The 25,424-nt window shown below is 45.6% G+C and overlaps 1 protein-coding gene across 1 annotated transcript in view; it reads left to right on the forward strand.

Annotated features, from left to right (window-relative positions):
• Positions 1-5,366: 5,366 nt before the first annotated feature.
• Positions 5,367-25,424, forward strand: part of LOC105562939 (laminin subunit alpha-1-like) — a 68,934-nt gene continuing 48,876 nt past the window's right edge. Inside the window, exon 1 of the mRNA XM_012014129.1 lies at positions 5,367-7,494. Coding sequence (XP_011869519.1) covers positions 5,367-7,494 — 2,128 coding nt within the window. The remainder of the gene's footprint in view (positions 7,495-25,424) is intronic.

A 25,424-nucleotide genomic window follows, 5' to 3' on the forward strand; every position in this document is an offset into this window, starting at 1 on the left:
TGTATCGTAAACCACGTAAATCGCGTGCGAAATGAATTGTTTCTCGTTTCTGTAACCTATCGATGTGTCGCACGCGGGAAAACACGTGCTAGAGTAGTAACGTATTTTTCGAGTAAAGTGGAAACGAGAGAAATTTATATAATTCATAAATACATACAATAGATATTCTCTTATTAATATAATTAATAATTTTTGCAGTTATTTTTATGCACCACGGGACACAATGTGTTATATTATTTATGCCAAAGTCAGTTTGGAATAAAAATTAGATAATTACGGTGAATAATCCGACACCACTGGCAACAGGAAAACTTCCTTTATTAGCGCTAGTGCTAATTATTGAAGTATTTTAATTCTGCTGGCGGTTGAATATCTTAAATTTGGATTAGAAATTAGATGTCAAATCTAATTTTCATTCCAAAAAAAAAACAGGATTTACCCAAGCCTTGAGTAGTAATCATTGTTTAAATACACATATATTTTGCGAAATGTATTCAATACATTTCTCTCTGTTCCTCTGTATTTTTATCTTTTATTACGATTATTTTATAAAAAGGTAGAAGATATGAATGTCTGCGTACAAATGTCGAGTATTGGTTGCTACGAGATAGTGGTTGTATTGCGTAAAAGGGTGAAAAACACGATGTTTCGCGCGAGAATAAGCGCTACCGATTATTATTTTATTATTAATCATCGCGCGTCGATTAAACGAGGCTGTCGCGCTGTGCCACGCCGCGCGCGAGATTAATCTTACTACGAGCGAAAATGAAAAAGCGAAATTGCGATATCAAGTGAATTATCTTTTTCGAATAGTCGGTACGATCGCTGAACTTGTCATTATGATTATGAAGAGATATGTTCCTGTCTCACTGATGGCGAAGATTATTAATCACGACGATGCCGCGGCAAGAAGAGCCGAGAATTTTTCCCGTCGGAAATTATTATGAAAGAATGTGTGACGCGGCAATTTTTCGTAGATAAATGCCACGCGCACGAAGCTGTACCCTACAATGTATATAATTGCATAATCACCATTTAACGGCGTTTAATATAATGACGATAAATATGTTTCTTATTTTAGAAATTATTTGAAAGCGCATTAACATTTTTCGTGGACACGCCAATCGTACGTGAACGAATTAAAAAAGTTCAATTTAATTTTAATTAACAACTTCTGGCTTTTTTAATAATACAGAAAGTTTATTGCGAAAAAGATTACCTTAGCCAGGGTTTGAACCTGGACTTTCTAGGCGGACGTCTCACCAATTCGACCACTGAGGCATGCGGTAATATTTATCGCAATAACAGTATAAAGATGATATCTACGCGCCTAGAGAGTAGGAATGTCCAGATTCAAATCCTGGGCTGAGGTAATATTTTTCGCAATAAATTTTCTGTATTATTGAAAAATGCCAGATATGGTTAAGAAAACACCGTAGTTGTTAATTACTGCTGGCGACATTGAAGGATATTCTTGTCGGTTAATTATAATTGTAACGCAATTTAATTATTCAAGCACGATGCAATTCTAAAATTGTTGATTACGTCCGGAATTTAATCGAGTAGCGTTTCGTCAGTGAATTCTCGTGACGCTTCGCTACGTGCATCACGGATCGAGGAGCGCAAACGGTTGGTTGGTCCGCTCGTGCGTTTACACGTATCGAAACGCGGTGCTTGTTAACGCCAGGGCCCCGTGAGAAGACAGCCGTGTTTGTCGTGAACAAACTGAGATCGATGACATCGTACTCCGAGGGACTCACGAGTCCCACGAAGGAATCCGTCCCATAAAGGCACCGTGAATTTCACGACTCACGACGCGCGCGCGCGTACGCGAGGGCTCTGTGTAATCGCATACCTCTCTCTAATCCACCATAAAAATAGCTCTCTCATAATAACGCGACGTTGCGCAACATCGGGCGTGTGATAGCGAGCATAAAACGAAGCTACGGGAGCGCGTGCGTTCGGCGAGCAGCCGTAGGTGGTCTGAGCTGAAACCTTCGGCGAGTGTCTGAGCGGGGAAAGAAAGAAAAAAGAAGAAACGGGCGCGGTAGCGCATGGTAGCCCGTGATTATTAATACTTGCGCAATAAATAACAGATACGATTTGGAAAAGGTGCGTGAGATACGTAAAAATATGGAATGGATATATTAACTTTCTTAATCTTAATTAAGAAGTCGACGCTGATAGCGAATTCCGCCTGCTTACTGAGAGCAGCATTCCGTAGAAATTCACTAATCATTTTTGTGCTATTCGGAGATCTCAATCTCTAAATTACATTCTTTAGTTGATTTAATCCTCGTAAGTGCGCTTTTCAGTTCACAAATGTTCCCTGATTCAAGTCACTCGAGTGTGCAACTTCTGATCCTGACTCGAAGATACGTTAAAAACTTTTATCTCCCCAACACCAAATCAATCTTTGCAAGCAGAGGCTTGTTCTCCGCGGCACGTGCTATGGCACAGCCTTGTTGTATGCACAGGCGGACACGCGTGGCCGAAGGGACCACCTGTGATAAGTTCATAAAACTCGTGCCCACGATGAAACACCCACCGGGGTGCACTTGTATGCACGACGCGCGACTTTCCGGTGTTCAATTAGCAAGAAGAGCGGTCGCTTTGTATCATCCATGGTGTGCGGAGAAATAACAGGTGCACGGCACGCGCATATACGTCCCGGAAAGGCTCCCCGTATCGCGTACAGGTGGCCCATGCGGATACTGCACTTTTATAGCCACATTACATATCTAGTTTAATTATTTGCGGTCAATTATCATCGTAGTCCACGCGAGCCATTTTTTCCTATCAATTTTGGAAATTTATATACAAAAATTTTGTACAAAACGCGCCTAGATCTAACTTTGATTACTTTCATTCAGTTCAATTTAATGCTTTATTCTAGTTCGAAAGCAAGTAATGCGAATATTTTTTATTTGGCGTCGGAGAGATAAAAGGTTAAGGGGTAATTTTCAGCAATAACTTGGACTACTGTCTATACGTGATATGTAAACTTCCGTCGCTGTCTGCCACTAGTTGCTGAAAGGGCAATGCTAATAGACGTCACGTTTCTCAGTCTACGAGCGTGTCGAAATTGCATAACGCGGAAAATGACGTGCGATTGAAACGTACTCGATCTCTACGGGTCATCGAGCGCGAGTGCGCGTTACAACTTTTACGAGAATTTTTATTCCCCTCCGAGTGTTTGTTAATTTCTTTTTCGCGTTTCTCAGCCTGGCGAATAAGGGCTTTGATCTTTAGAGTGCCTTTTAAAACTCGGAGTGCGCGCGTGACAAATGAATTATAAATTTCCGGCATCTGTCATCGTCCGCGACATCGGGACTTGACATTTCATTTTTTGTCGCTGTTGCGAGCGCTATTCTTAAAATCGCGCATTGTCTTCTTATGACAATACACCGTCTTTCTTGATGTAACAATGAGTACGCAACTTCCGTCATTTAAATCATTCCGCACGACGTATGCATGTAGACTTTTTAGGAGTCACGAGCTCGCGATTATTTTTACGTTTTTCGCAGAGTTAATTGTTGCATTTTCCAGTGCGTTTTTCAAGCTTATGTAGCAGAAAAATGCACGGAAAACATATGAATAATAATCGCGCGAGATATTCGAGAGGCAAAAGAGCAGCAAACCAGACGAGATATTCTTATCGATGTAGGTCTAGATAACGCATATAACTGACGTGCGATGAGAGAAGAACGTTACTGCTTGTGCATTCAGTAATTTTGCGCAATGTAATTACTCGAATGTCTAGTATCAAAGAAATGGTTTGTTGCTCAATCGCAATATCGCGCGCTTAGATACAGTCGGAAAAGTCAAGGTGAGTTTATAGTTTAGCGATTCAAGTGCTTGCGTATTTGTAGGATTTCACGTTATCGTAAAGGCACCGAGCGACGCGAATGCAATATCATCGATACGACGTAGGTACCGAAGGAACTCTCGAGTACTCGACGGAGAGGGCTCGCCTGATATCAATGCTCCGAAACCGCTCGAATACCCGCACACCCACGTGCGCGGCATAGTAAACACGGAGATTCGGTCTTCTCCTGAAAAAGAGGAGGGAGAAAACATGAATGTCGGCGCGGAAGAAGAAGGAGATGAAGAAGAGGCAACACTGAGCAGCGCGGGGAAGGAGGAGAGAGAGAGAGAGAGAGAGAGAGAGAGAAAGAGAGAGAGAGAGAGAGAGAGAACCACAGCCAAGCTAATGGTAATGGTATCAAGCCAGTGTCTCGCGAGCCGCGCTCGAGGCCGGAACACACGCTCACCTCTTCGTGATTCCACGTGCGCTCGCTTTCCGGTCCCTCCTCGAGGCCCGAAAAATGGCAAAGTGAGATCTAATCGCTTAGAATCATACGTAAGATCGCCCGTCAAAGAATACTCCGCGGTATTGCGCGCATAGTTGCCTCGTGCCCCGAGATTTCCGCGATTGCCTTAGCCATTGTTGAGAATTCTTTCGCATACGCGCAAGCGAGTTATCTAACGCGAGTTTCTAGGTGCGAGAAATCCAACTTCGTAAAGTTTAGATGAATCGGTTTTATGCTAACGTGCCTCCCCGGCGGGCTCGTTGCGGAGCAACTGTAGCTAGGATTTTAGGCTACGACTAACTTTGACGAAGGTGCTGCAGGGAGGTAGGAATTTGTGAATATGAAATCGACGCGGAAGGATTACGCCGACAAGAACGAGTGTTAGCCTGGAGTGTGAGTGATTCATCGGGCGTTTCGCGAGGTTGTCACCGACTTTCTCTAAAATCGAACAGCGAACTCGGATAGTTTGCTAAAGTGCTTGTTATGAAAATAATTTTTTGTCTCTCTCTGAATCTGCACAAAATTAAAACTGTTAGACAACTTTGGTACAACCAAATCTTATTGTAAATTAATTTTCCGTCTGGGAGATAACGGTATGCGTAACGTATTAAATGTGCGCGAAATTATAATACTTTGTACAAATTAAAAGTAACGTTTAAGAAGATTATAAAAATATCGCAAGTCATTGCGTAAAAAAGTTGCGTAGTTAACCGCGGCATGAAAAGTATTCGAGAATCATCCTGGGCGGTGCCAATGTTCCAGTTCTTTCAATCCCGCATCATCCAGCTTTAAAAGTCGACGTTACATAACAGCCTTATAAAACGTCACAGAAATTACACTATCGATTCTTACAAACTTTGCGGTGACGCAAAAAAGTTGCCGGTCATTGATACTTGCCGAATCGTCGTTTAAACTTAATTGGAAACCCGTCTCAAAAACATTTACCGTTATCACCGATTGAGTGTCCACAAGGCATCATTCGAGAAAAGATGCAATCGCCATGACAAGCGTCGCGCGGGGCAAGACAGCTTTCCTACTGACTATGGGGTAGAAATGTACCCCGGAAAATTATTCTGGGCCTGGGGCGTGCTGGCCCTCGGAGCAGGTGCCCTTCTGCTGTCAGGTCCGCAATGGATCGAGTCGATAATTTGGACGGGAGGCGGCGGCTCCGCGAGCTCGATTCCGCTCGACGAGTCGAACGGCGACGGTTCTGCCGTCCTCGAGCGATCGGCGGCGAAGGAAGGTGCGACTTATGCCTCGACGGACGGGATCATCCTCGAGCAGCGAGAGATCGAAGGTGACGGGCGATGGAAGAGGAGCACGCGACTGGGTCCGCGCGACGACGGACCGATGACCGAGGAGATGTCCGCGGAAACGAACGTGGTCTATGAGAAGCAACGGGTGTCGGCGTCGATCAACGTCGACGATCGTAAAATCGACGGTGAGGGACTGTCCCGACAGAGTCTCCACGTGAACGAAGACGGAAGTACGTCGGATGAATCCTCGAAGCGGGATCAACACCCCGTAATTATGCGAACCGACGCGCATTTGAATACCGAGGCTCGACCATCGGACGAGAATAAACCGGGAAGGCTCATCGAGCGGGAAGGACAGCGTTACAAAAAGGGCGGTGATCGAACGGTGATCGACATTGTAACTTCCCCGACGTTACGTAACGATAGATTTGAGAAAGATATCGCGGTAGAGACGGGATCAAGATTAAAATCAAAGGTGGAGGATGGATGGGGATTGAGGACCCGTGTCGGGGATAGAAACGCGCGAGCTCCTAGATCGCGGGAGGCGAGTATTAACGTCGATAACTATCTCCGCTCCTCGACATTGATGCTTCGTCATATTCAGAACTCAAAGAGGATTGGTAATCATCGTGTTCCGAAGATCGGCGCATCGACGTCGAAGTCATCAGGCGATCGAGAAGGAATTCTCGAGGTGGGTGAGAAGAACGCGCGATTAGGCGATCGGTATAAAACCTTCGATCCGCACATCTTGCAGACCACAGGCGCGATTATGGAAATGAAAGAGGAAATTACTCCCGCATCTTCCCGATCTGTAATCAACGACAGGGACATCGGAAGACCGAGCGGGGCCGGTGAGACCTCCCGTGCCTCGTCCGGAAAACGAGCTACGATTCTTGGATCCTTGGAACGAAATACCGCGGAAGGGGATGCGCGGCAATTCGCTGCAGGAATGCAGGAGGACCAGCTCCTTTTTTTTCGCGAGGATCGCGAGCGAGTTCAATCTTCCGCGATGAGCCCCGCGGAGGCGATCCACGATCGTAAAAATTGGCCGGCAGAACGGGATCGCGGAGATCCTGCTAGGAAGAGACGTGAGACGAGCCGTGATTGGTTTGCGCGAACTTCGAACCGATCGCGGAATTTTCGAGGACGCGGTAACGGTACTCGTCGTGAGGAAATGCTCGAAAAATCGATAATTGATAGCAACAAACAAGATGACAAGAATATTAATAAGTACGACGATGAAGGGACCGACGTTCCGACCCATAAGGGCGACAGATCGCAGAATATTTTTTCAGAGGATCTAAACAGCAGTGTCGGTGGTGAAGCGCGAGATGAAAATAATGATGAACAATCTGCGGATGATACGGACGCCTTCCAATTTCTGGATTCCATCATTCCACCGGACAACAAGAGACGCAAAGTGACGCGCGGCGAGGATCTGAAGGATCTGATGGCCACGAGCAATTTTGTATGGACCAGTCAGGATCGCGGTATCGGCAATAGAGCCTTCGTCCCGGAGTACCGGCCGACTTTCTCGCAGGACAATCGCAACACGTCGCACAACGGTTTCTCGAGGAAGAGAAGCCGAGCCGTGGATCGGCGCGGAAGGGATGCGCGAGGAGGAACGACCGGCGAGACGGGATTGGCTGTGATTCAGAAAGCGGATCGACTCGGCGAGACGGCGAACGGTGATCGGCGAAAACGATACGCGAATTATTATGCCGCGCAATCGGCCACCCCCATGGCCTACGTGCACATTCAACCGGCATATCCGGCGGCTCCACCCACAAACCGGAAACCATGCGTACGGTGCATGGTCGTCTACAAGCCTTGTCCTTCGCAGCCGCCGCGGCCGCCGCCCAGAATCGTGCTTCCTAGTTACAGGTACTACGAGCCGGCCACCAAGTGGCGAGGACTCAAGTACGGTGAGTAGAGATGCCTCGCTGAGCTCCGACGATGTCTGGCTTCGGTCATTGCGACTAATTTCAATTATTCGATTAATTCATCGTTTTTGTCGAAGGAGAGGCGGTTGCGCGTTAATTGACGCAGGCAAGTTATTAATACTTGGATTAGCCTCTGCGATTTAATGTTTTAGAGAGGGAGAGAATTAACAAATTTCTGTCGGCGTTCGAAAGAAAAATTGATTTTATAATAGCCAAGCTCTGCTGCCGGCACATAAATAACCAAGAGCACCGCATAGAGATCTTCTGACTAATTTCCTGCTAAAGCGGATTAATCACTTGCATCGTCGTGATGCAATATCATTAAGCGTTTCCACGCCCCTGATTCGTCATTCGGTTCGAACTATCTCGCGTCGCAATTAAGAGGAGATTACTTGAATTTTAATCGGCGCGATTGATCGATGGCTCGATGGAGCGAGACGCAGAGAGGATAGAATATGTGCTTTTCCAAGGCGTGTTACGTTCTTCTCGAATTACCCAATCGTACGTGTTACAATGCGAGTCTTGTTGACAACCGTATTAGTTACTCGTTATGATTTTCGTTCGTAGTTTGCGGAGCGGTTCCTCCTTAGCCGGTTACCTCCTCATGTCGATTAGACTCCCGACCTTCGACCCTCGACGAGAAGAGGAACTCGAAGAGCACGGATGTGGCTCATTAACCGAGCATCGCACGAAGTTTCGCGCGATACTAACAGCGACGCAATAAATCGTAATCAACGTTCGAGAGAGGATAGGCTTGGGAAGACCGCCGTACTTATGCAATGCTATAGTGTACCCTGACTAGATTCTATTCTATTTATAATCGCAAGCGTTTATCGATCAAGATACAATTTTCCGCGGACAGTTTTTCAGGATCTAAAACTTGTCCGCACGCGATCCTCTCTTATCCGTTTCGAGCATAATAATGTAATTGTACACGTAGTTTAAAGAGACTCAAACTTGTATTCGCGGTTCGAAAATGTGTGTAATGTCGGTACGAAAGTTGTCGAGCACGGAGGAGGATCTCCCGTGTTTGGAGACTTGCCTAATCTCGCAAGAAAGGCATTTTAGAGCCTGCGCTAACGTTTCGTGTTAACATTTACACTGATAAATACCACAAATATTGAATCGCGTAGAGGGATACTTCCATATGTTAAAAGTGTACCCGCTGATATTGCGCGGTTTATCTTTGCATATTTCTGCTCGCCACTCTAACAGTCTTGCGGGAAAATCAGACTACAACTAATATTTTCCCCTCTGAGAGAAAGCTTTCGGGAAATTAACTTTCTCAAGTCGGGTTTCTATTGAAATGTTGATTCGTTTAGCTTTATACAATTTGAACAGATTTTATTTAAGTGTACCAAGCCATAAAATTGCAAATTATTCAACTTTTTTCCTATGCGCGCAGCACATTTGTCTATTGTTACATTTCTCTAATTATCTCCGTGTTTTAAACGCGCTTTTCCCTCAGGAAAAAAAATGTACAAATTGATCGAGTACAGGTTGACGTGGTAAATTACTTGGCATGAATAAACATCCGCGCGGTGACGTCCAATAATCATCTCGATTACACGAACGCGAGATTAATCAATTTTATTACGGCAGGCACGATTCGCGTACCACCGGCGACACCGGCGTCGCCGCAAAGTTACGAGTTTGCGTACAGTGCATCCCGCGGGTTCGGTGCATCCCGACGGTGGTGCAAAAAGTGATGGGTGTTTAAACCGGCCCCCGGTGCTCTCCCGCGACGATCCCGTAATCGCGCGTGGAAAACGCTCGCTCGCAGGGTGGCCTGGGCGTAGATCTCGGTGTTGACGCGCGCCAGAACGCATATTTTAATCACCGTCATCTTCTTCGTCGTCGTCATCTAATTCATTCAATTTCCCGGTTGGACACGCGCGATATCCTGCGACAACCCTACCGTCGCTCTCGTGCGTGTATCTCGCCGGACGGCGATTTCTTTTGTTCTGACCAAGTTGAAAGTCGTCGTAATTTTTTATTATTTGCATTTCCTTTAGCATTTTCTGGCACACTTAAGTAATAGTCAACATTGTTGAGTCAACTACGATAAGAAGGACTTCGTTGTGTCGTCATTCTCGTAAAGATAGTTGCGCATTTTTTTTTCGTGCGCAGCGTGAAATTTTCATTTTGCTCTGTCGTTCGCCGTAGATTAGCGATTCTGCTCGCAGTCCGTCTGCGCAAATCTGGGGCGTGTATGCGTGAAGATCGGTAATCGTGCGTGGAAAAGTGCGTCGGGGTGGGCGCAAGTGTACACCGAGCGCATTCTCGAGATGTGCCATAAACGCACACTTTTGCCGATGCGCGTACCTTTATCTACATTTCGAGTCGGATCCTTTTTCCTTAGTGTGCGACGCAAAACGCATAAAAATATTATCAAGTAATACAGTCCGTTTCTAAAAATAAAAGAAAATATTCCTCATTTGCCACTCGAGGCTCGTACACTTCACCTTAATAGAAAATTACGCAAGGTAATCAAAGAATTCTTTTGTTTTTCTTCGGACTAATTAAGTTTACGATCTGCGCAACAGAACTGTCGATTTTTTTCAATACTATTCGCAATACGCGTAACTCTACAGGGAAACGGCGATTTTGGGCTTCACGTCCATTGGAACTGTTTCTTCTAAGGTCGCCCAAGGAATCGTTTCCTGGAGTTTTCGACATTACCTAAGGCCTGTGTTCACGATGCTAGAACTTGGTCCAAGTTCTAGTATCGAGAAATATGTAGTCAATCAACTCGCAGTACTATTCCATTAAAGCTGCAAGTTGATTGGCTACACATTTCTCGGAACTAGAACTTAGACCAAGTTCTAATATCGTGAACACAATTTGTTAGGAAACACCCTGTGTAATGTTTCAGATGTTGCGTGTGCAAATGAATTAAGTTTTATAATAGGAATTGGAAATTAATGAAATCCATTACGTCAAACATTCGTTTATTGAAATAATATCGTACATAAAAAGTAATATTGGCAGTAACATGATTACAATTAAAATAATAATATGCGAGACTATCTCGAAACACGTACAGTTTATGATGACGAAGAAAAAGGCTTTCTCTCATCGAGAAGCCCCGTAAGAATAATTATGTAACATTGCAGGAGTATTAAGCTTGTAGTGACATATCGGCGCCGCTCAAGCAGATTAATGTCACTCGCAGTGTGCCAACGACTCCCGTTCGCCTTCGCGTAGAAATAAGACGACTTTAATACGACAATCGCGAAGGCGTTCTCTCGGCCTAATCACCTTCGTCACAGGGATTACATTTAATTAGACGGGAATTACATTGCGTCCTTTCGAACGTAAGACCATGTAATTATCATATATGCAAATCCAATATGTCGTAACGTACAAATCTATAAATTCAATTAATTTCTTAAAACAAATTGAACGAGCGCCGAGACATACAGAAAGGGATACGCCGGAGCCCATTCAGCTGACGTAAAGTATGCGTTTCCTCGAGTCGAAATTTTGGTATTATTTTGACACTTTTAAGGATAATTTACACCTACATAGACCCCAGCAATAACCTACTTTGATGACATTATATATTTTTTACTCCTCCCTTGAATCTTTAATTTAAAAAATTTACTTTAGCCCCTACTTAAAAGGACCTACTTTAATGCTAAATTGGCAAAAGCAGAAATTTCCGATACTATCAGTTTTAAAGTAGGAGTAAATTTTGTACCTGCAGTTCGACCTCTTTTATTGTTTTAGGCCCTACTACAATATACATATAATAGAATTAAAGGTTCGACATAGGACCAAAATTTCGACTCGGGTTCTGTCTGTCTTTTCGAAGCAAATCGCGTGAAAGATGCACAGAGACGGAAGATCATCTCCCTCGCATCTCGAGATACCATCGGACGTATCGGCCGGAATTCACACAGGTCGCCGCAGCCGCGATAAAGAAGCGTAAGGGACATTTCAATCCGGCGGCAGCGCGTTCCTGCCCGGCCGTCAGGACGTCAACCGCGCGAGACGCGCATGATAAGAGTAATTTACAACGAGATACAGCCAACCCCCTTTGGCTCCTCGTGTCGGGCAGTTGCCCCTCGCCCACCCTTATTTGCTCTTATTTCCGTGCGCTATAACTCATCGCGCGGGTTTACTTAAACGCGCGCGCTCGCATCACGCACGCACGCACGCACGCAGGCACGCACGCACGCGGATCAAAGGTCTGAAGACGCATCTTATTCCTGCTCGTTCTCGCGATGATCCTTCGCGATGATGCCTCGCCCAAGCGAGATTGCCTTTGTACCCTTTCGAGCGAAACAACTCGCGCGATACTCGCGCTTCCCAGTTGAGATAAAATTTTTCGTGCGGCGTGGTGCTGCGGGTTATACGTACGCGGAGCGGGAGGGGAAAGAGCGCGTGTAACAATGACTACGTTGTACTCGCGAAGGGACTCGCACCGTCGGTTTAGTCTTAAGGATGGATCTAGTTAGCTGCCGCGAGAATTATTAACGATTGCAGGAGGATCGCGTTCTAAGACTACAGTATGAACATATTAAATTATTGTTTAACGACGTCAACTGGCTAAGGTGGTTTAATTTAACAATTTATTCCGACGTTTCGACCATCCGGATTGTGATCCTTTTCAAGGTCGTTGCGTCGGATGGACGTGCCTTCGAACACAGTTTTCTCCGACCGACACCCGAGTCGAAATTTTGACACTTTTAAGGATAATTTACACCTACTTAGCTGATCTATACACCTACATAGGCAAGCGATAACCTACTTTGATGACATTATATTTTTTTACTCCCCCCTTGAATCTCTAATTCTAAAAATGTACTTTAGCTCCTACTTAAAAGAACCTACTTTAGCGCTAAATTGGCAAAAATAGAAATTTCCGATACTATCAGTTTCAAAGCACGAGTGAATCTTGTACTTGCAGTTCGATCCCTTTTACTGCCTCAGGTCCTATTATATAATAGAATTAAATTACGTACGTTCAACATAGGATTAAAATTTCGACTCCGGTATCCAGAGACGGATGACATCTTTTTACAATTTTTAACTAATCCATGTGAGTGTGGAGTTGTGAATTTTCATTTCGTCTCGGTGGCTATACTGCCAATTGTTATACGAACGGCTCACAGATAAGTTTCTCCAATATTTTGTAGATAATTCCTTGAAAAGGACCACAGTCCGGATGGTCGAAACGTTGGAATAAACCGTCGTTATACAGTTTTCTTCCTGTTTTTAATCGATTACTGGCGACAATGGTATTCTTCTTGATATTAAATTATGTTAATATCACATTCACACTTATTCCAATTATCGTTTGATAGACGTCCCGACGTTTCTAATGAAGACTGTTTCGTTTTACTCGGTGGCCTCTGCCACGAGGAGCGTGCCGTATTTGTTTTTTTCTCTTTGCACGTCGTGTATGCCTTTAATGTCGTCATGCTCGTCTCTCCTCGTTGCGGTTACAGTCTCTTCTTGTCTCTGTCGCGATCTTGTTCCGCCGTGCTGTTACACACTGTATCGTGTTCGGTAACGCTACTTTTACCACCGATAGATTGCTGATTCCGTGGGACCCGCCGCAAGAAAGATGAAGGGAGAGCTCGCGATTAGTCGCAGATATTTTTACACGCGATTTCTGGAGAAAAATGTTAGCGTATGTACGTATGGGTGGTCTCCAGTCTCGTCGGTTCGCGAGGATCGGCATTCGGTTTGCGATGCCGGGAAGAATATCCAAGTCGGACGCGTATATCAGATGTATCGGGGCGAGCGATTTAGAAATCGGTGTGCGACTCGATTGTGCAACTTAGCGTACGATTTATGATTTACATCTGGAAATTCTGTGCTCGTCGTTCCAGTAGTTGGCGCGATGGACCGCATCTTCCTCAGGTTAATCGTTTATTACCGTATCTCGCGTATATCAAGGTCCGCCCATCCGCGGCTCGTAAATCCACGATTCGTTTTCTACTCATTACAACGTCCCTTCAGCCCCTCGCGCCGTGCGAGGTAGAAAATAAAGTGAATCGAGATCAGCGTCGTTAAATGCTTTAAGACGAGCGAACGGAACGTCCCGATTACGACGCCGTTTGATCGAGCCCGGTCAACGTCAGCTCTGTACGATTTCGCGCTTGGAGTATATTGTTTGCGTAGTCAACGCTGTGCGTGAGAAAATCATTTTGTTCAAGTTCACGATCGCCATTAGCAGAGACAAGTGCAATCCCTTTATTTCGAACAGTGGTCAATATTCTTTCTTTACATTGGCACGCACGTCTTACGAGACAAGAGCGTTAGGTTCTAACAATGTTAATTGGTCAGTGCTCGCAATGCACGAAGACTCTCTCTCTCTCTCTCTCTCTCTCTCTCTCTCTCTCTCGCTCTCTCGCTCTCTCGCTCTCTCGCTCTCTCGCTCCCTCTCGCTCCTTCTCTCGTCGGCACGAGATACAATGCATCGCGCCCGCGGCGATGCACCGCTCGGTCGCGCGCGCGCGCGCGCGGCGGCTTTGAGCTGCATCTTCCGCGCGCCGCGCCGGCCGGAGCGCGTAGGCATATATCTCGCGATATCTCGCCGGCAGTCGCGCGTGTCCGGTCAAACACGAGAAGGCGAACTTCCTTCCTGCCCGTTCCGTTGGCCCGCACCGCACGTGGCGGCGCATTCCGCATCGCGTTCGCGCTGCAACGCGCTGTTTACGCTACGTGCTTTTTCGACCGGTCTTGCACCGAGGCCGGTACGAGAGCCGCGGTTCATACAATTTGCATCGTATCCCATCGTGTTTATCAGATCACAGTGCTCCGCGGCGGTAATCGTAAATAATGGTTTGCATTAGTTATCGTTTTGCAGATAAGCGTACTTCGCACCGTGGGCGAAGGAATGATTTTTACCCGATACCGTAACGATATCTCGAACGATATCATAAAAAGATTTAGGCCGTTGCAATCGCGATGCGCTGTAAAGGAAAAGGAAAGTCTTGCGATTTATCATATGGAATATTATATAATAATATTCCCATCGCGGCTCATGGCTCCTCAAACCGATCTGTATATTAAATTCCTATCCGTCAAATTAGACGTGTTAAATTTTTATTTTCAGAAATTACTTTCGATAAATGGACTTGAAAAGCCACAAAGCAAGAATATGTATTTTATTTATTGTCACATAAACTGAATTAATTCGAATAGTGCACCGAATATTTGATGATTTTTTTTTTTGCAAAGCCGGCGAGATACGAATCGATATCCTTCAATAATGCAAATCACTGTTCCATGAATCGTATCTGTTGCTTCAAATCCCGCGGTAAATCCCACGGGTATCGTATAGCAACAGTAGGTATTCCATACTGATCTCCGCGGCGTATTATAGCGAAGCCTATACGGTAGTTGACAACTAAATTACGCGGTGCAACCGAGGATTTGTGATAATTGATGAGGCAAAGAGTTAATAAAGATGCTGTCACGCATTCTCTCCCGATCCCCGTGGAATGCCGCTCCGATATGGAATCGAGTATAAAATCATCGACACGCAAGTCCTTCGGCAAGCAGCGCGTATTATCGCAATGCTGAATTAGTCGTTACATCTCTTCATTTTCGGAACCCTTCATCTCTCCGTCTCTCCCCTCGTTTTTCTTCCGATTTGTTTTCGTCTTATCGAGGCCACGTCCTGAATCGTCGTGTCGACGTTGCCGATGAAGAATCGCGCGCAGCAATTCTTTTCGCGGCTCGTTGCGAACTCCGCGATTTCCTGCGATAATTCGCCCAACAGCCGATAGGTAGATTCGTGCAACGCGTCTTTCTACGCGATGCCAGGGTAGGCCGGGGATTCCTGATCGAGGATCCGGCCCCGTACGTGGTTATTATTCAATAACAGGTGTAGCGCGAGAGCCCAGCATCACGGGGCCCTCTAATCCTGCGCGCGAAGCAAACAAAACGGATAGATGCACCACCGGATCCCGCCGCCGGGCATTACCGGGACGGATACTCGCATACGTGAGCACATAACTACGTCGTTATGCGGCCCCGGTACTCGCCGTTGCTCTCTCGCGAGAGCCACGTATGCCCAGGCGTAGGCGGTGCGATCGCGATCGCGATCGGACGGACTTGGGGCCGCGATAGCGAACTCTCTCTTGCATCATTGTCCGCGATAAGAACCGGATGGCAATTATACGCGCGACGATAGATAAGTGGAAAAATAGACACTGGCGGAGAAGCGGAATGATTGCGCGTGCTATATATATATATACGTTATTTAAAATTTGCGTTGCCTTTTATAACGCCGTAATGGCCACTTGAATAATTATAATCGGCCATTTTCCAACGCCGCGCTTACAGCGATTCTCGCAGGTACGGGCTAGTCGTAACTTAAATCGTTTCGTATACATTAATAACGACTCCGGAGCTACTTTATAGATGCGGGACTGTAACTCCTGCGTGTTTCCCACCGCGTCGAACGACCAAACCGCGGCGGATCGGCGTAATTAAGCGCGCGCAATTAAATACCGTCGTGTAGGCGCGCAGCGTGAGCCGCGTTAAAGTAATTTCGCGGTGACGCGGACAGGCAGCGAACCGCTGCTCGGCAATTAATTACCTTATCAGCGATTCGCGCGTTGATGGAAAATCGAGTCGACTCTGATATCTGATCGCCGACAACTGTCGTTACGCGAGCGGTCCCCATTTGTAAGGAAACCGCACCGGCTCGTCCGTTTGCTCCGGCCGGCGAGTCGGATTTTTCTTGGCCGCGGCTACGTGATACACTCCGCGGCGGTGTATACATTTAATAACGCGGGGCTCGGATCCATTTTTTACGCCGCGTATCATAAACGTAATGATTTCGAGTCCGGTGTTATTAGCGGCGAGATAGGCGCCGGTACACTTCAGACGGAAGTTGTTTCGCGATGCTATCTTATCTACGACACTTCTGCAGAATTGGCGTCTACAACTCAATATTTCTCGGTTTTATCTACTCGCTGGGATCGTATCGATGCCCGGAGCCGCCGCTCGTACCGCGAATTTTGCGATCGCGACACGAGCGAACCGATCGCGCGCCGATCCACCTTGCGGTATTTAATCGGCCCGGAACGTTTCGCAACGAACCTTGACCCTTCGCAATGCGGAGGAGTCAGAGGCCGCGCTCCGTTGCGAAGCGAGAGAGGGGTTCGATCCTCGCGGTGGGAAACGGTAAACGTTTCCGCGGGCGGTCGTGATTGCGTTCTGGTAAATTGCAATTTAGGCAGCGAAAACCTCCACGGGGCGGGAGATAATGCGAGGCGCGGTGACTCCGCGGGATAATAACACGGCGCGGACAGGTGCGGCGCATTGTGGGATTATGAGAAATTACATTTGTATAATATCCGAGAGAGCGCGTGTGCTCTCGACCGTGCAATTATCGGGGAATGTTATTCCGCGGGGGACACCGCCGCGATAAGCGCGCTGGAAATTTTCCCCCCCGCGCGATTGACACCGTAATAAGCATCCTGCAACGCGCGCCGTCGACTAATGCCTTCTCTTAATTACGTCCGTGATTAATTCGAGCGAACACGTGGTTCCCCCCGCGGGACCGCGGCGCCCTCAATGGCAGATTTCTAAGCAGACGCCGACTAATGTCCGTGTCATTTGCAGAAACATCATAATCATCGTCTCTTGCGCGATGTAATTTGATACCGCGGCTGCGTTAATTGGTCCATTTGAAAATGCGCATAGCGATTCTCTAAAAGGCGCAAGGCTGATGCTATTTATTGCGCAATTAACGATCAGATCGCGCGGAACAGGCCCGACCTTAAGGAGCGTTACGTCCCGTGGGGCGGGGGGGGAGGGGGGCGGTGGTATCAGAACCACGCGTCATTATCTTCCGCGCATCATACACGCGGCGTGCCCGTAATAGCGCGGCGTATCCGCGCGCTGAACTTAAGCAAATCGATAAACGAGACGTAACTTTCCCTGATCCACGCGCGCGGGACTCATTATCGACACTTGGCTCGATGAAAATCGATTACGGCAGTTCTTACCCACGCCTTCAATTTTCCGCGCCTGCATTTCAGCAGCCATGACCTGCGGACCCGTCCGGAATCTTTTTTTTTTTTCCTTAGCAAGCCGTAATTATTCGCACGGTCTAGCCTTTTTCGAAACCCTCTGGAACCTCGCTCAAAGAAATATCCCGAGTATTTGATCCCGAAATGGGCCTCAATTGAAGACATTGCTGCAAGAACGAGGTAAGTCCACTTTTTGGCGAAAATGATGTTTTAACATCATTATATGCAACGTTCCAAGCCCGATCGATTGGTGTAAAAACGACGTACGTAAGTGCATTGTTAGTTAAATAAACTGAGATTTTTGGACTTGCCCCTCTAAGCAGATTGGTGCAAGAACGGGGCAAGTGCGGAAAAAAATTAGCTAATTTAATAGTTTCTTATTTATTTTTACTAATTTATTACTATAACTATCTAAAAGGTACTTTCAAATATTTTTGGCTAGTTTATGTTCTGTTGCTAGGCATTTTTTCCATTTTTGGTGCTAGAACGAGGCAAGTCCAAATTAAAAGTGTTAAAATTTCATGTATTTTGAAAGTTTGTTATTATTTGAATAAGTATGCGCTAATGGATAGCCAAGAAGAATATAATGTAAAATAAATAAACTTTCTGAAACAAAATTGGAAAACGGGGGAAAGTTTTTTTCGTTTATCTCGGAAACATAAAATGTGGACTTACCTCGTTCTTGCAGCAATGTCTTCAATTATTCTGTCCCGTCTTCATTTGGACCTTGAAGTCTTTTTGCTTTTAAGTTTACCCTCTTGTGAGAATGCTTTCCCTAGTAGCACAGTGCATTGAACAAACATTGGTTAAACATTGGCCCAATATTTGGTTGCGTTGGGCCAACGTTTTGCCAGTGCACTGTGCTACTAGGGTTTCAACCGTTAGGTTATATCGGCATGATAGCTCTTAAAATTCCTTGAAATTCGTGCTTAATCTTGATTAAACACTATGAATCCAACGCTAGGCGCTTAAACTCCTTCAAGCGCTGAACTTTTCAAATTTGCCTTAACGGGAAAATATACGGGACGAGGATCCTACCATTACTAATCACTCGTGTTAGCACAGAGCTACGCGTCATCCCAAGGACCTCGGAGTCGGTTTGAAACTCGAATTTGAGGCCCAGACGAGTAAAAACAATTGTGTTCAACTTGATTCTAACCCTCGGAGAGAATGTAATGAAATATTTCACCCTCTTTGAAATCTCTTGGACCGACGAGGATCTATTGAACTCTTCATTACACTCGCATTGGCCTCTTCACTGCTGAAAAGGAAACGGCGACTCTTTTCAGGCCTATCCGAGGTAAAAAATTCAATACATTATCCGACACAAAGACCTTAGTTCGATCTCGTTGCTCCCAAAATATTCGACTCGGGATCCAGATTTATTCTCCGCGCGTACGATTTATCAGGCGCGAAAGGGTTAAAGCATCTCGCGTAAACGTACAAGCTTTAACGCGGCGTACGTAAAGATCAACGCGATCGCGAGATGAGAGATCGCCTCTCGTTTTCGCACATTACGGAAATTCGTAGCGCAGCACGTGCAACGGCCTACACGCGGCGGCTTTTTTTTCCCGGGCTCGGCTTATCCGTGATCTTCGCGATACAGCCTGCGTACGTATGATTGCCCGTAATCCGAAATTACAGGCACGTTGCGGTCGAAATATCCACATGCAACGCGCGCATGCATAATCGGCGAGATGCCGCGTGCAATCTGCCGCGGGTACTGCGGGTTGCGAGCGCAACCCTCATTAAAGCTCTCGTTGCACGAATTTCGGAGATTTCCGTTTGCACGGGCGGTTCCCTCGATTCTCTGGGATGTGCCGAGGCCGGGGCGAATAAATCGTCTCCCTCTTCTCGGAAGACGCGTTCCCGGCGCGAATCGAAATCGAAAAAGGGACCGATCGCGCAATCCCACCCGTTCCTCTCTTCTGGCCTCACGGGACGACGACTCGTCCCGTTACGAATAATAATTAACATAAATTTCGAGGTATTCATTATGCATTCCGCTCTTCCCCGAAAGTAAATTATATGCGTAACGGCAGATGGATTAGTTATCGCGGTATGCGAGGTGATCCCGCGGCTACCGATGAGCTGCAGCACTCGCCGCGTTATATCTCGTATCACACTGGCGGCTCGCGACTGCGATTGTGATTGACTGGGCAGCCATTAAAATTTGAAATAGCCAATCGTAATCGCCAATGTAATCGCAATCGTAGTCGCGAGTCGCTAGTGTGATACGAGCGTTAGGAGGATTATACATTTCGATAAGAGCTGGGACGTAAGTTGCTAAATCAAATTTCAAGAGCCGCGGCAGGAATGCGCGGTTGACGCTCCGGGACGCCGCGCGTATAAAGTTTACGCTGACGCGCGGCGACGGCTTATCGCGGCGATTACGTGACTTTCTCGCGAAGTGACCCACGCGGCCACCCTTGAGCCGCGCGCTGCGTGTTAAATTGATTAGAGGGGTCGACACGCGCACGCGTCGCGAAGTGCACGCGCGTGAGTCACGGGTTCAAACGGGCGCGAGAGCAGATCCGATTGCCGCAATTAGGTCACCAGACGCGCAATCGCGCGCGATAAGGAGCGGCGGAGGAGACGGCGCTCGCCCGCGCCCAGCGCCAATCAGGAGACGCATCTCGCGCGATTGCATACGAGATGCAATTATTCATCTCGCGCGTCGTAAGTCGCGTGTACGCGAGAGAGGGAAAGAGAGAGAGCCAATGCGTTCTGATGAATATTGACGCCGACAGCTGATTACGACGAAACACGTTGGTAGCGAATTACGTCTCTGCGCGTAAACGTATAAAACTGGCGAGCGCTTTTAGATTACGTTGATTACGAGAATGCTCCCCAGTGAGCGGTGCAATTTTTATCAATGAAACATATCAATTAGCGTGCCAGGCGCACGAGTTTAACTCTGAAATACGAGATCTACGGCTGAAATATATTGCGTAAACTCGTACGAGAAGTCGAGCACTTTTGTATCGCGAGATGGATATTTTTTTTAATAAAAGTCTAAGCTTGAAACTGCACCCTCAGAAAAGATTTCTGTTACAAGGAATATTCTTGGCGCATTTATATTTCTCACAACCTCGTTTAGTATAAAAATAAGGCGATATCAAAATAAAATCAATTGTTCTTATTCTCCATATAGTAAGTCAATCTTGTTTAATTCGTTAAAGGAGAATAAGAACTATATTCATTTTATTTTGATATCGCCTTATTTTTATACACAGTTGGAAAATTTGTTTTCTTGTTAAAAGAAATGCCCGTTAAAACTTTTGTGTTAAATGGTTAACACATTCATGTGTTAATTTAACAGATTGCTCTTATGTTAATTGACCTTAAATGTAGAATTATTAAAATAACTGAAAAGAAATGTTAAAACAACACAATGTGTACTTATTTTGTAATCTTACACAATTATTAGTAACAAGATTTATCTGTTAAAATTTACAGAATGAAATGTTGATTTTATTCTATATAACATAAGAGAGTGATCTCGGACCATTTGGCTTATTACATCTGGGCCTGGATAGATCAGTTGGAAGAGCACTCGCCTGGCAAGCTGAAGGTCCTAGGTTCGAATCCTAGCCCGTTACTTTTCTCGCCGAAAAATAAGTGGCGTGTCTTATTGTTAGTGCCTACCTCCCCGAAGATACATTCCTATTTATTATGAAATGTAAAAATTACATAAATTAAATAAATTAGTAAGGCTCGTATGTGTTCAACACAAATTTCAAAGAATTAAAGGACTCAGAGCCGTGACAGGATGGTAGTGTCCAGGTTCAAACCCTGGCCGAGGTGATATTTTTTTGCAATAAATTTAGAATAGAATATTTAGACACTACCATCCTGTCACGGCTCTGAGTCGTAAAAATTACATTTTTAAAATTCATTTTGTCATTAAAAAAATATGTTAAGTTTACACAAAATTTATGTTAAATGATTTTGAGATTTGCATTTATTTTGTGTTAAAATATTAACAGACTATTAGTGTGATCCTTTAACATATCCATATTATGTTAAATTAACACAAAAATTTGTGTGGACCGTTTGGGACATGTGATATCTGTTAAATTTAACACAAATTTTTCAACTGTGTAACTTGTATAAATGTAAGTTTATATATTTTCGCGTTCAGAATAAATTTTCCCTCCATCTTACAACGCACGAAGTTGGCACCACGATATTCGACAAAAGACGATACATACACTGAGAAAAATGTCCGATTAAATATAATCGGATAATCCAATTGCATAACAACAAACGGATATATCCGATTAAATTGTATATCCGATGAGAACTGCGATCGGTTTTTTAATCATTTCATCGGTATTTCATCGAATATATCCGTAATTTAATTGGAAACCGTAATCGAAAAGATTAACCATTGGAAGCACTATTTAATTGGTTTATCCGATGAAAAATGTTCTCAGTGTACTGTTATTCTAGACTTTAGAATGTGTCATTTAAGATTAAAATATTCCTTTCTCTATAATAAATATGACTGGCGCAATATCGATCCTATTTTATGATACGTTGAAGTGTAATAGCAGTGGATCTGGAAATTTTTTTCTGTTGGTGTGTTTACTCGTAAAATACGAGATAATGGCAAACACACGTCGCCTTCTCGCGTTATTCCGGCCTCGAGGATTACGCCATCGGTGGGCCTAGTATTCGAACTTGATCGCCTCCTTCGAACGGTTGATTCAGGCGGGCCATTGAACCGGGCTCTCCTCGAACAGCTATTGAATTTATTATCGATCCCAGGTGTGAAGAATTAACAGTCCTTATCTGGACAGTGCCTTTGAATGAAGAGAAACTTAAAATAAACATCGCTAAATTGAAAGTTAATGCTATGTACGTAACGCGTCACGACTACTTGAAGAATCTGCGATATTTGAATAGCACTTTAATTGGAACCGCGCGGTGTCTTTCTACAAGTGTAGAATAGCACCGCGATTTTTTTCATCGAACTCCGGCTGAATGGCTGATTCACGAGCGGCCCATCCTCGGATTCGTCGTAGCCATTCTGACGTAAGGAGGCGAGTATCGGGTGGAGAGCGAGGCCGGCCGGCGGCTAATAAGCGGCTGAAATTAATTAAGATTAGGGGAAGGGATAAAAGTGCGACGCGCGGCAAATCGCCGAGCGCTGTGGGGTCGCGCCGCATGAAAATGATGGGACGTAACGATACGGGGAGCGTAGGATTCCTTACGTAGGATACCGACGTAGGAACGGCAGGAGATTTCCGCGGGATCCGAGCACAGCAATCGGCCGATTACGAATGATGTATCGCGGCCAATAGTCGGATAATTGCGGCCCCGCGCCGGCGCGCGATTCGTTTTAATTCAATCATATCGAGAGCGAGCTTCCAGTTGCCACGGGATATATTTAACTGCAGGCAACACCGAACACGCTTGCTTCCACGCTGCGCGAGGACTATTCGTCCAAGGCCGAGGAATCGTTCCGGACGGTGGTTACCGAGACATCTCGGTTCGCAGTTCCAGAATGACGTTTCTCGTGGCGCGAGTGGCCGAAGAGGAGACGCGTAAAATACTTAAATATCAAAGATTATAATAATTTATGGAGAAGTTAATGCTCCGCGCTCCGAGGGCTCGCTCGCGCGTCTCACTGCGAATTTATGCTTTCCGTATTCGCCGTGTCCACTACAGTGTCGTTCCGCAGGCTTCGATCTGCATCCGAATATCGTGAATCGACGAGAGTGGCAACATACTTGCATCGAAATTATGCCGAGTTGGAGAATTCCCTTTCCCCTCGTGGCACTCGGCTCCCCCGAGCCGGTCGCGACGTGCGAGGCCGGTGAATACAAAACCAGATCGAACGGGAGTGATAGCGGCCAATCTCGGCGACACTCCATGAGAATAATTGTCATCAATTCGGAGATTTCAGCTAAGTCGACCTGACGTTTACGAGCACGAATGACGCGGATTATGTCGATCGTCCTCGGCCGGTCGCTACAATTTATCGAGCCGATTCCTTATCGCAGCGCCCGGAGCGCCACTCTCTCGTCGGCCGCGCGCTCCAATTTATTTCCCTTTAATCCCTTTTACAGCGATGCATCTTTTCGAATCGATTCGAGTCCCGCTCGACTCACACGTGTTACGGAATGAACGATGGACTTAATCATTAAGACAGTGAGCGCGTGATACACTCGATTTGTTTAACGTCATATTTATGAACGTCGGACTGACGTTTCAGTCGTTTATCCGTTACACTGAGAAAAATGCCCGCTTAAATACAACCGGATAATCCAATTACATAATAACAAGTGCAGAGTGCAGATATATCCGATTAACGTAAAGAATTATTTAACACCGGTAATTGATTAAACAATGTAGAAGAACTGCATGGCGACCGATGGCTGGCAAATTCTAATCAAAGAAATTCATTGCGAAAAATATTACCTCAGCCAGGGTTTGAACCTGGGCCTGGACCTCCCTACACTCTAGGCGGGCGTCTCACCAATTCGGCCACTGAGACTCGTCTCGAATTGGTGAGACGTCCGCTTAGAGTGTAGGGAGGTCCAGGTTCAAACCCTGGCTGAGGTAATATTTTTTGCAACGAGTTTCTTCAATTAAAATTTGCCAGCCATTGGTCGCCACGCAATTTTTCTACAATGTCCGATTAAATTGTACATCCGACGAAAAACGTGATCGGTTTTTCATTGAAATTTCATTGGATATATGCGTAATTTATTCGGAAAACGTAATCGGAAAGATTAACCGTCGGAAACACTATTCGGTTGGTTTATCCGATGGAAATTTTTCTCAGTGTACAAATTGCAATCGAGTTATCGTACAACTGGCGATATCCACGCGCGGCTTCGGGCTTACGAGCGATCAAAAGCGGGAGCGACCGATATCGCGTAAAGGCGCGTAACACGAGGGGTGAAATCGTTTCCAGGTATTGAATTACCGAGAATCGCGGGCAAAGAATTCCGCTGCGCCGCGCCGCGAAATGCTAGATGCTGGGACCAGTTGGACGCCGAAGCCGGAGCTCGTAACCGCGCGCACGCCTGCCTGCATTCGTCGTAAACATTCGTCGTGCGGATTCGAGAGAGCGAGCGAAAGAGAGCGAGAAAGAGAGTGAGGGGGGGGGGGAGATTGCAGAAACGCCCGTCGTTATACTGTAAACGCTCGTTACGGCTTTCCCGGGTTACGAGCGTGTAAAAGCTCGCTCGTGGCATTATTGCGTAGACGATGGACGAATGCACTTTCAGGCGCGCGATAATAGTCGGCTCGCGTGTAAGCGCGATTAGAATTGATACATTGATTACGCGCCCCGCTCGTACCGGCCTGTAATGGGCGCCATAACTCGTCGGAATTCTCGTCCGATCGTAATTCACGTCGCAAATTTGTCTCGCAAAAGTCGACTCGACCTGTCGTCCGTGCAATACCTTTTAGACATTCGTTAAGCCACTAAAGTACGTGACAATTCATTCATGGGTGAAATGGCACGACTATTAATGAGCGTCTGCACTGATAGAAAAGTATGTAGTATTTGCGACTATAATTGCATAGTAAAATAATTATAGTCAGGAATATCATTTTTATAGTAATTATCACTATAATAATAGTAATAACAACCACATAGTCATAGTGATGCCAATAATAGTAAATTTAACTATACTTTCTATCATCCACTTTACTATTCGCATGGTAAACAAAAGTGAAGTGGTTCGGAATGTCTTCACTAGAGGGACGCGCGGTACAAGACTCTCTCGTATTTAAAAAACCGCTTAGGGTGTTATAAATACGGATAAGTTTACGCATTCGTATAAGCTTATCTTTTCTTTGAAAGATGCTATCTTGTACTATTCTTTATGAGTGCAAAGTGATGTAGTACACCTTACAACCATAAATAACAGTAAGAAGTACTATTAT

The sequence above is a fragment of the Vollenhovia emeryi genome, unplaced genomic scaffold (genome assembly GCF_000949405.1).
Source record: "Vollenhovia emeryi isolate VEMERY1.0 unplaced genomic scaffold, V.emery_V1.0 DF939182.1, whole genome shotgun sequence".
NCBI lineage: Eukaryota > Metazoa > Arthropoda > Insecta > Hymenoptera > Formicidae > Vollenhovia > Vollenhovia emeryi.